This window comes from Hyaena hyaena, unplaced genomic scaffold (genome assembly GCF_003009895.1).
Source record: "Hyaena hyaena isolate Hyena2069 unplaced genomic scaffold, ASM300989v1 scaffold_285, whole genome shotgun sequence".
NCBI lineage: Eukaryota > Metazoa > Chordata > Mammalia > Carnivora > Hyaenidae > Hyaena > Hyaena hyaena.
This window is the reverse complement of record NW_024080917.1, coordinates 1081402-1094255: the sequence shown is the minus strand read 5'-3', so window position 1 is coordinate 1094255 and position 12854 is coordinate 1081402. Positions and strand designations below refer to the sequence as shown.

At 43.4% G+C, this 12854-nt stretch overlaps 1 protein-coding gene across 4 annotated transcripts in view; it reads right to left on the bottom strand.

The window, feature by feature from the left end:
* MEIOB (meiosis specific with OB-fold) overlaps window positions 1-12854 on the bottom strand; it is a 35358-nt gene that overhangs the window by 10797 nt on the left and 11707 nt on the right. For all 4 annotated transcript variants that reach the window (XM_039246842.1, XM_039246840.1, XM_039246841.1 and 1 more), the window contains 6 exons: window positions 11964-12095; window positions 7158-7230; window positions 4951-5146; window positions 1323-1423; window positions 407-459; window positions 218-313 (listed from right to left, as the gene is read on the bottom strand). In XM_039246842.1, the coding sequence (XP_039102773.1) occupies window positions 218-313; window positions 407-459; window positions 1323-1423; window positions 4951-5146; window positions 7158-7230; window positions 11964-12095 (651 nt within the window). The remainder of the gene's footprint in view (window positions 1-217; window positions 314-406; window positions 460-1322; window positions 1424-4950; window positions 5147-7157; window positions 7231-11963; window positions 12096-12854) is intronic.

Below are 12854 nucleotides of genomic sequence, written 5' to 3'. Positions count from 1 at the left end.
TTTAAATAAATAAAAACGAATCTGGTTTTTCATATTTCTTTAGTAAAGCTAGCAAACATATAGCTCACTGCAAGTTTAAGAAATAGAAATGTAAAGCATATAAAGCAGTTTTCCCTTTTAATTCAAATGAAAGCCAAGCATTGTTTTCATCCTTAAATATACTAAAATGTGATACAGTCCTTTCCAAATGGATATAAAATTTCAGATAGCCTTTTACCTGGATTAGTTGTAATAATGGTTTTTGAGATGACCGTTGCTGTCATGCAGTTCCGAAATTTGTCAAAATTTATTCTTACGTCTGAGGCAAATATTACTGTTTAGGGGGAAAAGCCATTTTAAAATTATTATCTGTGTGGGGGGAGTATAAAAATGACAAATAATGAACACAATCATCATGGTATCATACCTGTTTCTCGTGGCATCCAGCTTTGGGCAACTAGAATAGATTCATTATCCCAGCTGCATATTTTTAATAAGAAGCAAAAATCAAATATATTAGGAAAAACTGGCAGTGGCCACTTTATTTACCAAAATAAATTTGGTAATTCCCAATTCCCCCAAGTTATCAAGGCACAAGTTCAGGGTGCTGGCTTCTCCTGCGTTTTGCAAGATACACAGTCGATTTCACAAAGCATTTAACGTCTGTGTGACAAATCATTCCTTTGGCGCTATTCGTCTTTAACAACTTCTGCCCATCAATGCCCTCTTTGCCCACTATTTAGGTCACTCTAGGCTGGTTAGAATCAGTGACTACAAGTAGAAAGCCTTTAAAGTTACTCTGTCACACCATTAAGGGAGGGCACCCACATTGGATACACTGCTCAGGGGACTTGATGGGTTGAAGGTCTGTTTCAAATTAAGTGTTTTCTTTGGTGCCCAGGCATTGGGAATCTAGACAACACCATGTCCTACCCTGTGGGGCTTCAGGGTGCAGCCTGGGACAACACTTGCTTTTCTACCATCTTCCCATGGCCTGACTCCGGGATGCCACCCAGACAACCGGGGAAAACCTGGCTGGTTTATTACCATTGGGACCAAATAAATCACTGTTTGTGATAAAGCAGAGAACAAGAATGAACCAGTCACGTGGAGTACATTTAAACAATCCCATTCTGTCTAAAGATCTCATTTTAAGGTCATCTTACAGCACAGTCTGTAACAAATCCATATACAAGAGCAAAGTTTCCTTTTTAATAATCATTTCTCTCTAATCATGACTCCTCTCCTACTATGAAATCCATCATCTTTTTGGTGAAACAGAAGCATTCTGTCTTGGTGATAATAGCAGGATTTCACAGTTCGGAACAGATGTGGGAGGTTACCATATCATTGTAAAGGAAGACTCCGTCTCGTCATAGAGTTTCACCTCACACCTCTGGCCTTTTCTTCGGTCTGAAGTTGTAAAGTACTTTGGCTCTCCAACCTTAGGGATTGAAGGAAATTGTTATTCTTCACCTATAGTTGTAGAGGTACTTAAATGTTTGTTAAGGGAGATATTCAAATCTTTATCTTTCAAACATCAAATTAAAAATATCGAAATAGAAAGAATCACTACTATATATTTGGTGCTTTTAAAAGCATCTTCTGTCTAGGGGGCGCCTAAGTGGCTCTGTTGGGTAAGTGTCCAACTCTTGATTTCAGCTCTGGTCCTGATCTCACAGTTCTTTAGATCCAGGCTGACAGAGTGCAGCCTGCTTGGGATTCATTCTCTCTCTCTCTCTCTCTCTCTCTCTCTTTCTCTCTTTCTCTTTCCCTCTTTCTCTTTCTCTCACATACAACACACACACACATTTTTAAAAAATTTTTTATGTTTTACTTATTTCTGAGAGAGAGAGAGAGAGACAGCACGGGAGGGTCAGAGAGAGAGGGAGATATAGTATCTGAAACAGGCTCCAGGCTCTGAGCTGGCTGTCATCACAGTGCCCAACACGGGGCTCAAACCCATGAACCATGAGATCATGACCTGAACCAAAGTCGGACACTTAACTGACTGAGCCACTAAACAACAGGTGCCCCTAAACAAACATTTTTAAAAAGTATCTTCTGGGGCTCCTCGGTGACCCAGTTGGTTAAATGTCCGACTTGGATTCAGGTCATGATCTCACCATTTGGGAGTTCGAGCTCCGCATCAGGCTCTGTGATGACAGAGAGCCTGAAGCCTGCTTCAGATTCTGTGTCTCCCACCCTCTGCCCTTCCCTCTCCCTCCCTCAAAAATAAATAAAACTTTAAAAAAATTTTAAGCATCTTTTCTCTAAGCTAGGTATATTTAGCTGAAGCTGTAAGTTACACACTTCGATTGGAGAGGTACAGAAATAATGTGCTTTAAGACTCTTGGGTCTTCTTGGGGCGCCTGGGTGGCTTAGTCGGTTAAGCGTCCGACTTTCGCTTAGGTCATGATCTCGTGGTTCGTAGGTTCGAGCCCTGCGTCGGGCTCTGTGCTGACTGCCAGCTCAGAGCCTGGAGCCTGTTTCAGTCTGTGACTCCCTCTCTCTCTGACCCTCCCCTGCTCACGCTGTCTCTCTCTCTCTCTCCTAGAAATAAATAAAACATTAAAAAAAAGAAATGTCTTAAAAAAAAAAAAAGACTCTGGGTCTTCTCAACATGTCAAAAACAGTGCTCCGAGACAAGCCCCTGGGGGGCATCTTGGGGGACTCACTGAGGTTAGAGGGTGTGTTTTCAGCCCCCTAAGATCCCCACAGCTTGGCTCAGAGCCTGGTATGGAGTCTATGTGACTAGATGGACTCGGTCCTCCAAGGCCGCAGCACCTCTCCTTGCTAGTACAGGATGATAGCAGTGCCTTCTTTGCCGCCTCCACGGGGATAAGGTGGTGAGGACCAGAGGAGGGACGTAGGGGCGGGCACTTTAACGTACCATCTGGTTTGAGCCACAGTGGGGATAAGAAGATCATGGAAGTGGAGGTAAACTCAGGGGCCCTTCTGTCCCCCCAGGGAGTTCTCAAAAGGAAGAGCAGGCCCCTCTGACAGCCACAGAGCAGTGACCCAAGCAGGGGCAGTCGGCTGGCTGTCCCTTATGCTACTGTCACCACTCATGTCCTGGCAGGGCTGAGCTCCATGGGAAGGAGCAGAAGAAAGACACAGCTGCCAGCAGCAGAGCAGGATCTAGAAGGAAAGTCGGAGGAAAGGAAGGACAGCCAGAGCCTGACAGAGGTCCACCATACCACAGCACACAAGAGAATAATAGGAAAAGGATTCTAAAGTGAAGAGAGAGAGGTATGAAAAAAGAGAGAAAGGGTTAAACAAAAATGTGAAGAAATGGAAATGTAAGAGGGATGGAAGCAAAATGGTAGAAGATATGGGAAAACAAAGAAGTAATGTCTTCTTTGGAAAGAGGGTACCAGACTCACGGTGGTTAAACAGCTTCTGCTTATACTCGATAACCGAGTTTTAGAGAACTCTTATTACATTGTAATATAATGGCATTGCAGGGAACCTGATATCATATTTTGCCTTTACGTAAGGAGCTAAATTGCTCAGGTGCGCCTGGGTGGCTCAGTCGGTTAAGTGTCTGACTTTGGCTCAGGTCATGATCTCACAGCTCCTGAGTTTAAGCCCTGAGTCAGGCTCTATGCTGACAGCTCAGAGCCTGAAGCCTGCTTTGGATTCTGTGTTTCCCTCTCTTTCTCTGTCCCTTCCCCACTTTCTCTCTCTCTCTCAAAAATAAATACTTAAAAAATTTTAAATAAGCTAAATTGCCCAGAAAGGGATTTCTCCTATTTTTTAAATGTTTATTTGTTCCGAGTGTGAGCTGCGCAAGGACAGAGAGACAGGGAGACAGAATCCAAAGCAGGCTCCAGGCTCTGAGCTGTCAGCATAGAGCCTGACTCAGGGCTTAAACTCAGGAGCTGTGAGATCATGACCTGAGCAAAAGTCAGATGCTTAACTGACTGAGCCACCCAGGCACTGCTCTTATTTTTCAATATTTTCATGTAGGGTATTTATTCCTCTGTTCCGAATAATATTGAGTGCTCACTCTGGGCAGGCGCTGTGCTCAGCTGGGGCTAGAGTGGAAAACAAAGCAGACTTCACCATCACAAGCCTGTCAATGAGGAGAGTCAACCCTATCATTTAATACGGAAAAGCAATGAGCAATTACTTACAAGGTTATCTGCAAGGACGCAAGTCTATATACACACACATACACACACAGTCTTGGACTATCATCATTACATACCTGAGGAATTGGTATTGTCCCTTTAATCTTCTTCATGTGTAGTTTTTTTTTTTTTGGTGAAACTTTTTTTTTTTTTTTTGGTAGGCTTCACACCCAGCACAGAGTGGCTTGAACTCATGACCATGAGATCAAGACCTGAGCTAAGATCAAGAGTCAGACACTTAACTGAGCCACCCAGGCGCCCTGAAACCTTACTTTTCAGATCTCTAAATGTCTGCCAAGTGACTAGTCTGTCCAAGAGAGTTTGAAACTTGCTGCGGCAACTATGAGAGAGAGATGATGATGACGTGCCTCTGGTGAGGGGCTCCCCAGCACCCCACGATGCCTGTATTAGGTTACCGGCTGACCGCACAGTGGATATTCTCACCTCCATCTCAGGATACCAAGAGCACACACACGAGTGGAATGCACGAGTTTTCAAACTTCCACTCCTTCAAGAAACTTCTTGCAGATCTTCAAGTCAATGAATTTACCCTTTCCATCCACATCTTTGTTTAACCAAAGGATGAAAAGCTCTCGTGTAGTTAGTAGACCATTTATGAGTGTGCTGCATTTAACATTTGAATATGATTTTATTATGCTGCTCATTCACAGATAAAATGCTACTCTGACGTTGATGAGAACTGGTGTCATTTTCTTAATTCAACTGACTAAGGATCAAGAAAATTTACTCCAACTGGTTAATATTTCCCAAACAGAAATACAGTGCTAGAACTCCCCGCCAAAGGGAGGTCGGCTTTACTGAGGCTTTCACTCACCGACTTCACAGCTGCAAGCACGTTAATAATCCTCCCATCTAGACTGTGTCCATTCGCAACAATGTCACCCAGTGAATAGTAATCACGAGACTCTTTAATAGGTAAGTATATCAGAGCAAGGAGCTTGGTGTCCACTTCACAACTGGAACAAACTTTTACAGTGGAGTGATTCTCACTGAGCAATAGTTTACAGCTGCTAAATTGTAAACAAACAAAAACCACAAGTAGTTAATATCAAGTGACTTTCTAATAGAAAAACATTTCCAGGTGCACATTAAATTATCTTTCTGGTTGTGATGCAGACTATATTAAGAAAATTTATACTCTCAGAAACAATGAAAAACATTGCACAATATTTTTTGTCTAAATGTATTTTCATTAAGGAAATGTTCTGATGACCAATCTGAGCCTGAGTTCCAAGCATACAAGTTTCTGACCTGAACGTCTATTTTGTTCACTATGAAACAGGAATATAAAAGCACTCTGAAATGCTGGGGTAAGGGTATCCCGTCATTTCCATCTCTCGACACCCCCTGCCCTGGCTGCATCAGGACCGTGCGCAGACTTCCTCCTATGATGCTCTGTGTGGAGTAGATGCCCAACATCTACGTACTGAACTTGAATTGAGGTGCTCTCCCCATCCAGCCAATCAGGTCCCCTCCTGGAGCCTTTTTCCAGGCCTCTAACCCAGGCCCTCCTCCACACACCCCTACTTCTTCAGGGTTTTACCTCATCACTTCTCACCCAGACTACTGCCTTGTCTCCTAAGCTTCCTTCCCCGCTCAGGTAGCTCAAGTGATGTTCCTCAGCCACAAATATGAACACATTCTTCCCCAGCACGAAGGCCTCCTGGGCTAGCTGTCACCAGAGAATGAAGTTGGTAGGGCACGCAGGGCTGCTCCTCTCCCGAGCTTTCCCTCTCACTGCCTCCCCCACGCTGCTTGCCCTGTATTCCAGCCATAGCAGATACTAGACTATGAGAGTGACACGTATGCCTGCACCTGCACTGCTTTTTAGACCAAATATAGTCAAACATCCACAGTTTTATATGATTCAGCCTACTGTTACCTCTTCTAGAAAAGGCCGGGCAGTTTCATGCTTATTCCCTCTACCAAAAATGCTCTTCCTCCTGACCCTCCCTCCATCCAGTCATCCTTTCATTCCATAAATACCTGCCGAGAGCTATTACGTGCCAGACCCTCGTCTAGGCACAGGGAATACAGTGGTGAGGAGACAGACTTCTGATCTCATGGAGCTCACAGGGGTGAATGGGGGACAGAACAATTAATCAGGTAACAGCACAGGGCAAGGCCCTAGTGAGGGCGGGAAGGGCCGCTAACACACAGAATAAATGGAGAAGTCCTAAGGAGGTGGCATTTGAGCGGACACTTCACTGAGGAGAAGAAGTAAACAGTCACAGCAGATGGCAGGAGACTGCTCTGTGCGGAGGGAAGTGAAGTGCATGCGCTGTCGGTGCAGACAGAGCCCAGGGTGTTCAGAAAGTGGACAGAAACCCGTGTGGCTGCACAGAAACGAGACCTGGGGTGTGGAATCCGATGAGGACAGAACGGAAGGTGGGAAGGTGTGCGTGTAGTGGAGACTCTGTCCCACTCAGAGCCCTGTACCAGCCTCCCCTTGCTCTGAAATGCTCTCCGTCAGAAATGCCAGCAGCGGGGAGTGGGCTGCAGCCAGTGGCTTCTGACGACAGAGCCCGAGGCCCACTCCCCTTCCTTCAGGGGAGCCACTTGTGCTCCAGAGCTCCCTCCTGGCTCTGGCCACGCTCGCCTCTCTGCTCTACCCTGACCCCATGGTTACAGGCCGCTCCTGAGAGCGACCACCTGCAGGAAAATGCTCCCAGGGAACATGGACAAAGATGAAGGCATGGAGGCAGAGGTATACCTGCTGTGACACATATACAGGACTTAAAAGATTTATCTTTCCTTCTCATTGTTCAGCTTTAATGCGACTAGAGTCAAATTTGTCTATGAATGAGAGCAAAAGTAATAAAGACAGCCACTTTTCACGTATTCCTGTATCATCGTAAATTATTTCACAATCAAAGGTAAATATCGTGAAGAACAATTAAACTCCTAATTTTCAAATCGAATCACATCCCTCAAGAAGCTCTCTGCTAACCTGACCCACAGGCACTGAGCAATGGCGGCCACCCTGGCACAAGGGTGTTGACTCGGCGCTGGAATATTTACCCAGGAGTTGCTGGGCTGAATTTTTCTTCTCTTTCTAATTCCTTTCTTTGGATCAGAGGATTTTCAATTATCACTACAAGAGAAGGAAGAGATACTATTACAAAAGACTAACTAGATAAATAAAAACGCAAGTGTAGGTAACAACGAACATTACACTGTTATTGCTAACTTCCGAGTCACCGAGTCACCGAGTCAGGGGTACATATCCTTCATAGTCCTTTTCTCGTGTCACCAGACACAGATGGCTTGACCATCAGTTTGATCCCAGATGACGTTTCTTTGGCTTTCTGTTTAAATCCCAACATATGACCTGAATTAATATTGCTTTATTGACTAGTTACATTGAACATGTGATGTGGTCATGAGTTGCCCTTCCATAAAACATATACTTTAATTCAACTTCACCCAATTCACGGTTGCCTTGGGAAACAACAGCCGTGGGGCAGAACGAGCAATGCAAAATCCAGCTTCTGGTTTCAGTTCTACACCTTAACAGCTTTATGACTTAACATTTTAGGGTTTCTGTTTCCTTATGGTCTATATTAGACCTTTTTGTGCTCTGTTTTGCAAATTCCTCTTGCAACCATTCCCTGATTATCCCTTTTTACAAACGAAGAAGCTCACAGAGGTTAAATAACTGTCTTAGTTTTATATCCAGAAAGTAGTAGAGCTAGACTTACAATTGTTAATTCAAAAATCTATAATCTTTTCACTCCGCCACACTAAGATCCTACTTAGATTTATAATTATCATCAAGCTTAATGCTTTTAAAATCCCTTATCTCATTCATCCTCACAACCATCAACATATGGTTTAATACCAAAATATGTCTTTAGCTGCATATAGCTAACGTACTGGCATTCCTCCAAGAAATGTCTCAAACTGTACTGCCTTCGTGGCCCATGTGTTCTTATTCAGTTACAGAGACACTACACACGGCTCTGCCACTTCCTAGGAGCCGGCAGTACACATGTGAGTAGGTGCTAAGTAACAGGCACAGGCAGAGCCCCACCTGAGGCCGCGGCACAGGAGAGGAGCTCGCTCGTATAAAGAGAGCTGGTATACACATTGTCTCGTCTCCCAAGCGTGGCCAGAGCTGCCACCCACTGGATGATAAAGCTCTACGCTTTACCCCAAGACACACCAGCTCATTTAACACTCACAAGAATCTAGGGGGCACTAATTCATAGTTGAGGCTCAACAAGGTTAAAAAATGTTCTCAAAGGCAGAGCAACAAGAACGCCCTAAACCCAGTAGAAGAAGAGAAATAGTAAAAATTAGAGCAGAAATAAACAACATAGAGACCAAAGAAACAATTGAACAGATCAATGAAACCAAGAGTTGGTTTTTTGAAAAAGTAAACAAAATTGACAAACCTCTAGCCAGGCTTATCAAAAAGAAAAGAGAGAGCACCCAAATAGACAAAATTATGAACGAAAATGGACTTATTACAACCAACCCCTCAGAAATACAAGCAATTATCAGGGAATACTATGAAAAATTGTATGCCAACAAATTGGACAACTTAGAAGAAATGGACAAATTCCTAAACACACACTCACTACCAAAATTCACACGGGAAGAAATAGAAAACCTAAACAGACCCATAACGAGTGAAGAAATCGAATCAGTGATCAAAAATCTCCCAACAAATAAGAGCCCTGGACCTGATGGTTTCCCTGGGGAATTCTACCAGACATTTAAAACAGAATTAATCCCAATTCTTCTCAAGCTATTCCAAAAAATAGAAGTCGAAGGAAAACTCCCGGACTCATTTTATGAAGCCAGCATCACTCTGATTCCCAAGCCAGACAGAGATCCAACAAAAAAAGAGAACTATAGGCCAATATCCTTGATGAATACGGATGCAAAAATTCTCAACAAGATCCTTGCAAATCGAATCCAGCAGCATATCAAAAGAATCATCCACCAAGATCAAGTGGGATTCATTCCTGGGTTACAGGGCTGGTTCAACATTCGCAAATCAATCAATGTGATCCATCATATCAATAAAAGAAAAGATAAAAACCATATGATCCTGTCAATAGATGCAGAAAAAGCATTTGACAAAATACAGCATCCCTTCTTAATAAAGACTCTCGAGAAAGTTGGGATAGAAGGAACCTACTTAAACATCATCAAAGCCATCTATGAGAAGCCTTCAGCTAACATCATCCTCAACGGGGAAAAACTGAGAGCTTTCCCCCTGAGATCAGGAACACGACAGGGATGTCCACTCTCACCACTGTTGTTTAACATAGTGCTGGAAGTCCTAGCATCAGCCATCAGACAACAAAAGGAAATCAAAGGCATCAGAATTGGCAAAGAGGAAGTCAAACTTTCACTCTTCGCAGATGACATGATACTCTACATCGAAAACCCGACAGACTCCACCAGAAGCCTACTAGAACTGATCCAAGAATTCAGCCAAGTTGCAGGGTACAAAATCAACGTACAGAAATCGGTTGCATTTTTATACAACAATGATGAAGCAACAGAAAGAGAAATCAAGAAACTGATCCCCTTCACAATTGCACAAAAAACCATAAAATACCTCGGAATAAACCTAACCAAGGATACAAGAGATCTGTATGATGAAAACTATAGAAAACTTATGAAGGAAATTGAAGAAGACACAAAGAAATGGAAAAACATTCCATGCTCATGGATAGGAAGAATAAATATAGTTAAGATGTCATTACTACCTAAAGCACTCTACACATTCAATGCAATTCCAATCAAAATTGCACCAGCATACTTCTCAAAACTAGAACAAACTATCCAAAAATTTGTATGGAACCACAAAAGACCCCGAATAGCCAAAGTAATACTGAAAAATAAAACCAAAACGGGAGGTATCACCATCCCAGACTTCAGCCTCTACTACAAAGCTGTCATCCTCAAGACAGTATTGGCACAAAAACAGACCCATAGACCAATGGAACAGAATTGAGAACTCAGAAGTGGACCCAAAAGTATACAGCCAACTGATCTTTGACAAAGCAGGAAAGAATATCCAATGGAAAAAAGACAGCCTTTTTAACAGATGGTGTTGGGAGAACTGGACAGCAACATGCAGAAGAATGAAACTAGATCATTTTCTCACACCATGCACAAAAATCAATTCAAAATGGATAAAGGACCTGAACGTGAGACAGGAAACTATCAACACCCTAGAGGAGAAAGCAGGAAACAACCTCCTTGACCTCCACCGCAGCAACTTCTTACTTGACACATCCCCAAAAGCAAGGGAATCGAGAGCAAAAATAAACTGTTGGGACCTCATCAAGATTAAAAGCTTCTGCACAGCTAAGGAAACAACCCAGAAAATTAATAGGCAACCAACGGAATGGGAAAAGATAGTTGCAAATGACATATCAGATAAAGGGTTAATATCCAGAATCTATAAGGAACTCACCAAACTCCACGCCCGAAAAACAAACAACCCAGTGAAGAAATGGGCAGAAGACATGAACAGACACTTCTCCAAAGAGGACATCCAGATGGCCAACAGACACATGAAACGATGCTCAGCCTCCCTCCTCATCAGGGAAATACAAATCAAAACCACACTGAGATACCACCTCACGCCAGTCAGAGTGGCTAAAATGAGCAAATCAGAGAACTCTAGATGCTGGCGAGGATGTGGAGAAACGGGCACCCTCCTGCACTGTTGGTGGGAATGTAAACTGGTACAGCCCCTCTGGAAAACAGTGTGGAGGTTCCTCAGGAAACTAACAATAGAACTCCCTTATGACCCAGCAATAGCACTGCTAGGAATTTACCCAAGGGATGCAGAAATGCTGAGGCATAGGAGCACATGTACCCCAATGTTCACAGCAGCACTCTCCACAATAGCTAAAACATGGAAAGAGCCTAAGTGTCCATCAACAGATGAATGGATCAAGAAGATGTGGTTTATCTATACCATGGAATACTACATGGCAATGAGAAACAATGAAATCTGGCCATGTGTAGCAACATGGATGGACCTTGAGGGTGTTATGCTGAGCGAAATAAGTCAGGCAGAGAAGGACAAATATCATATGTTTGCACGTATAGGAGGATTAGGAGGAACTTGACGGAGGACCAAGGGGGAGAAGAAGGGCGGAAATGGTGGGGGAAAGGGAGAGAGGCAAACCATGAGAGACTCTTGAATGCTGACAAAAACTGAGGACTGATGGATGTGGGGGGGAGGGGGAGATGGGCATGAAGGAGGGCACTTTGGGGATGAGCACTGAGTGTTATGTAGAAACTAATTTGACAATAAACTATTTGTAAAAAAAAAAAAAAAAAAAAATGTTCTCAAAGCCATGATGTAAGTAAATGCTGGAACTAGGATTTGAATCCAAATATGTTTTCAGAATCTTTGTTTTTTATTACAGGACATTGTACCACCAGAGGGATCCTGCGATGGGTAAAGGATACCAAAGATTTAGTATTTGAATCTGAAAGTAAAGCTTCTTAAAGTCCTATTAAAAATTCAAATATTGGGGTGCCTGGGTGGCTTAGTCAGTTAAGCGTCTGACTTTCGCTTAGGTCATGATCTCACGATTCGTGGGTTTGAGCCCCGCATCGGGCTCTGTGCTGACTGCCAGCTCGGAGCCTGGAGCCTGTTTCAGAGTCTGTGACTCCCTCTCTCTCTGACCCTCCCCTGCTCACGCTGTCTCTCTCTCCTAGAAATAAAACATTAAAAAAATTAAAAAAAAAAAAAGAATTATGAATCGTGTCTTATTTTGACTCCCTCAAACACTTCACAGGAATAATACTCTAACAGAAAGGGTTTAAGAACCAATGCCCACTCACCGCACTCTCCAATCCTAAAGCTGTCAGAAAGGGATCTGATATAGCCTTCACTGCCCCAGGATGCTGCATTTACAAAATGTGCTGGGGAGTCCCGAATGGTAAAACTGAAGGTGTACCTCTCTGATCCAGCATCTACGGGAAACCAATGTTTTCATGTTTCAAGTGAAAACGTTTATCTTAAGTTTGAACAAACAGGGTTATTATGATGACAAACATACTCAAACACATGGTAAAAATATTATTTCAGATATAAATTCTATAAGTTATGCCTGTATGAATCTCATAGCTGCCAAAGTCGGTAACTCACCCCACTACCGACCCCTCTGTTCTCTTTCCTCAGTGATCTGTGTATTTGGAGGTACATGACACATAGGCCTGAACAATATAGATATTAGCTTAGGTTCTGCATTTCTCTCTTACCGTTATTATTTTAACCTGATAATTCAGATCTAAATTACTTCAAAACAGGGGTGCCTGGGTGGCTCAGTTGGTTAAGCGTCTGACTTCAGCTCAGGTTATGATCTCACGGTTCGTGGGTTCAAGCCCCGTGTTGGGCTCTGTGCTGACAGCTAGCTCAGAGCCTGGAGCCTGTTTCAGATTCTGTGTCTCCCTCTCTCTCTCACCCCCTCGTGCTCACATTGTCTCTCTCTCTCTCTCTCTCTCATAAATAAATAAAAAACATTTAAAAAAAAATTTTAAGGGGGCGCCTGGGTGGCTTAGTTGGTTGGGCATCCGACTTTCGCTTAGGTCATAATCTCACGATTCGTGGGTTCGAGCCCCGCGTCGGGCTCTGTGCTGACTGCCAGCTCGGAGCCTGGAGCCTGTTTCAGAGTCTGTGACTCCCTCTCTCTCTGACCCTCCCCTGCTCACGCTCTCTCTCTCTCTCTCTTA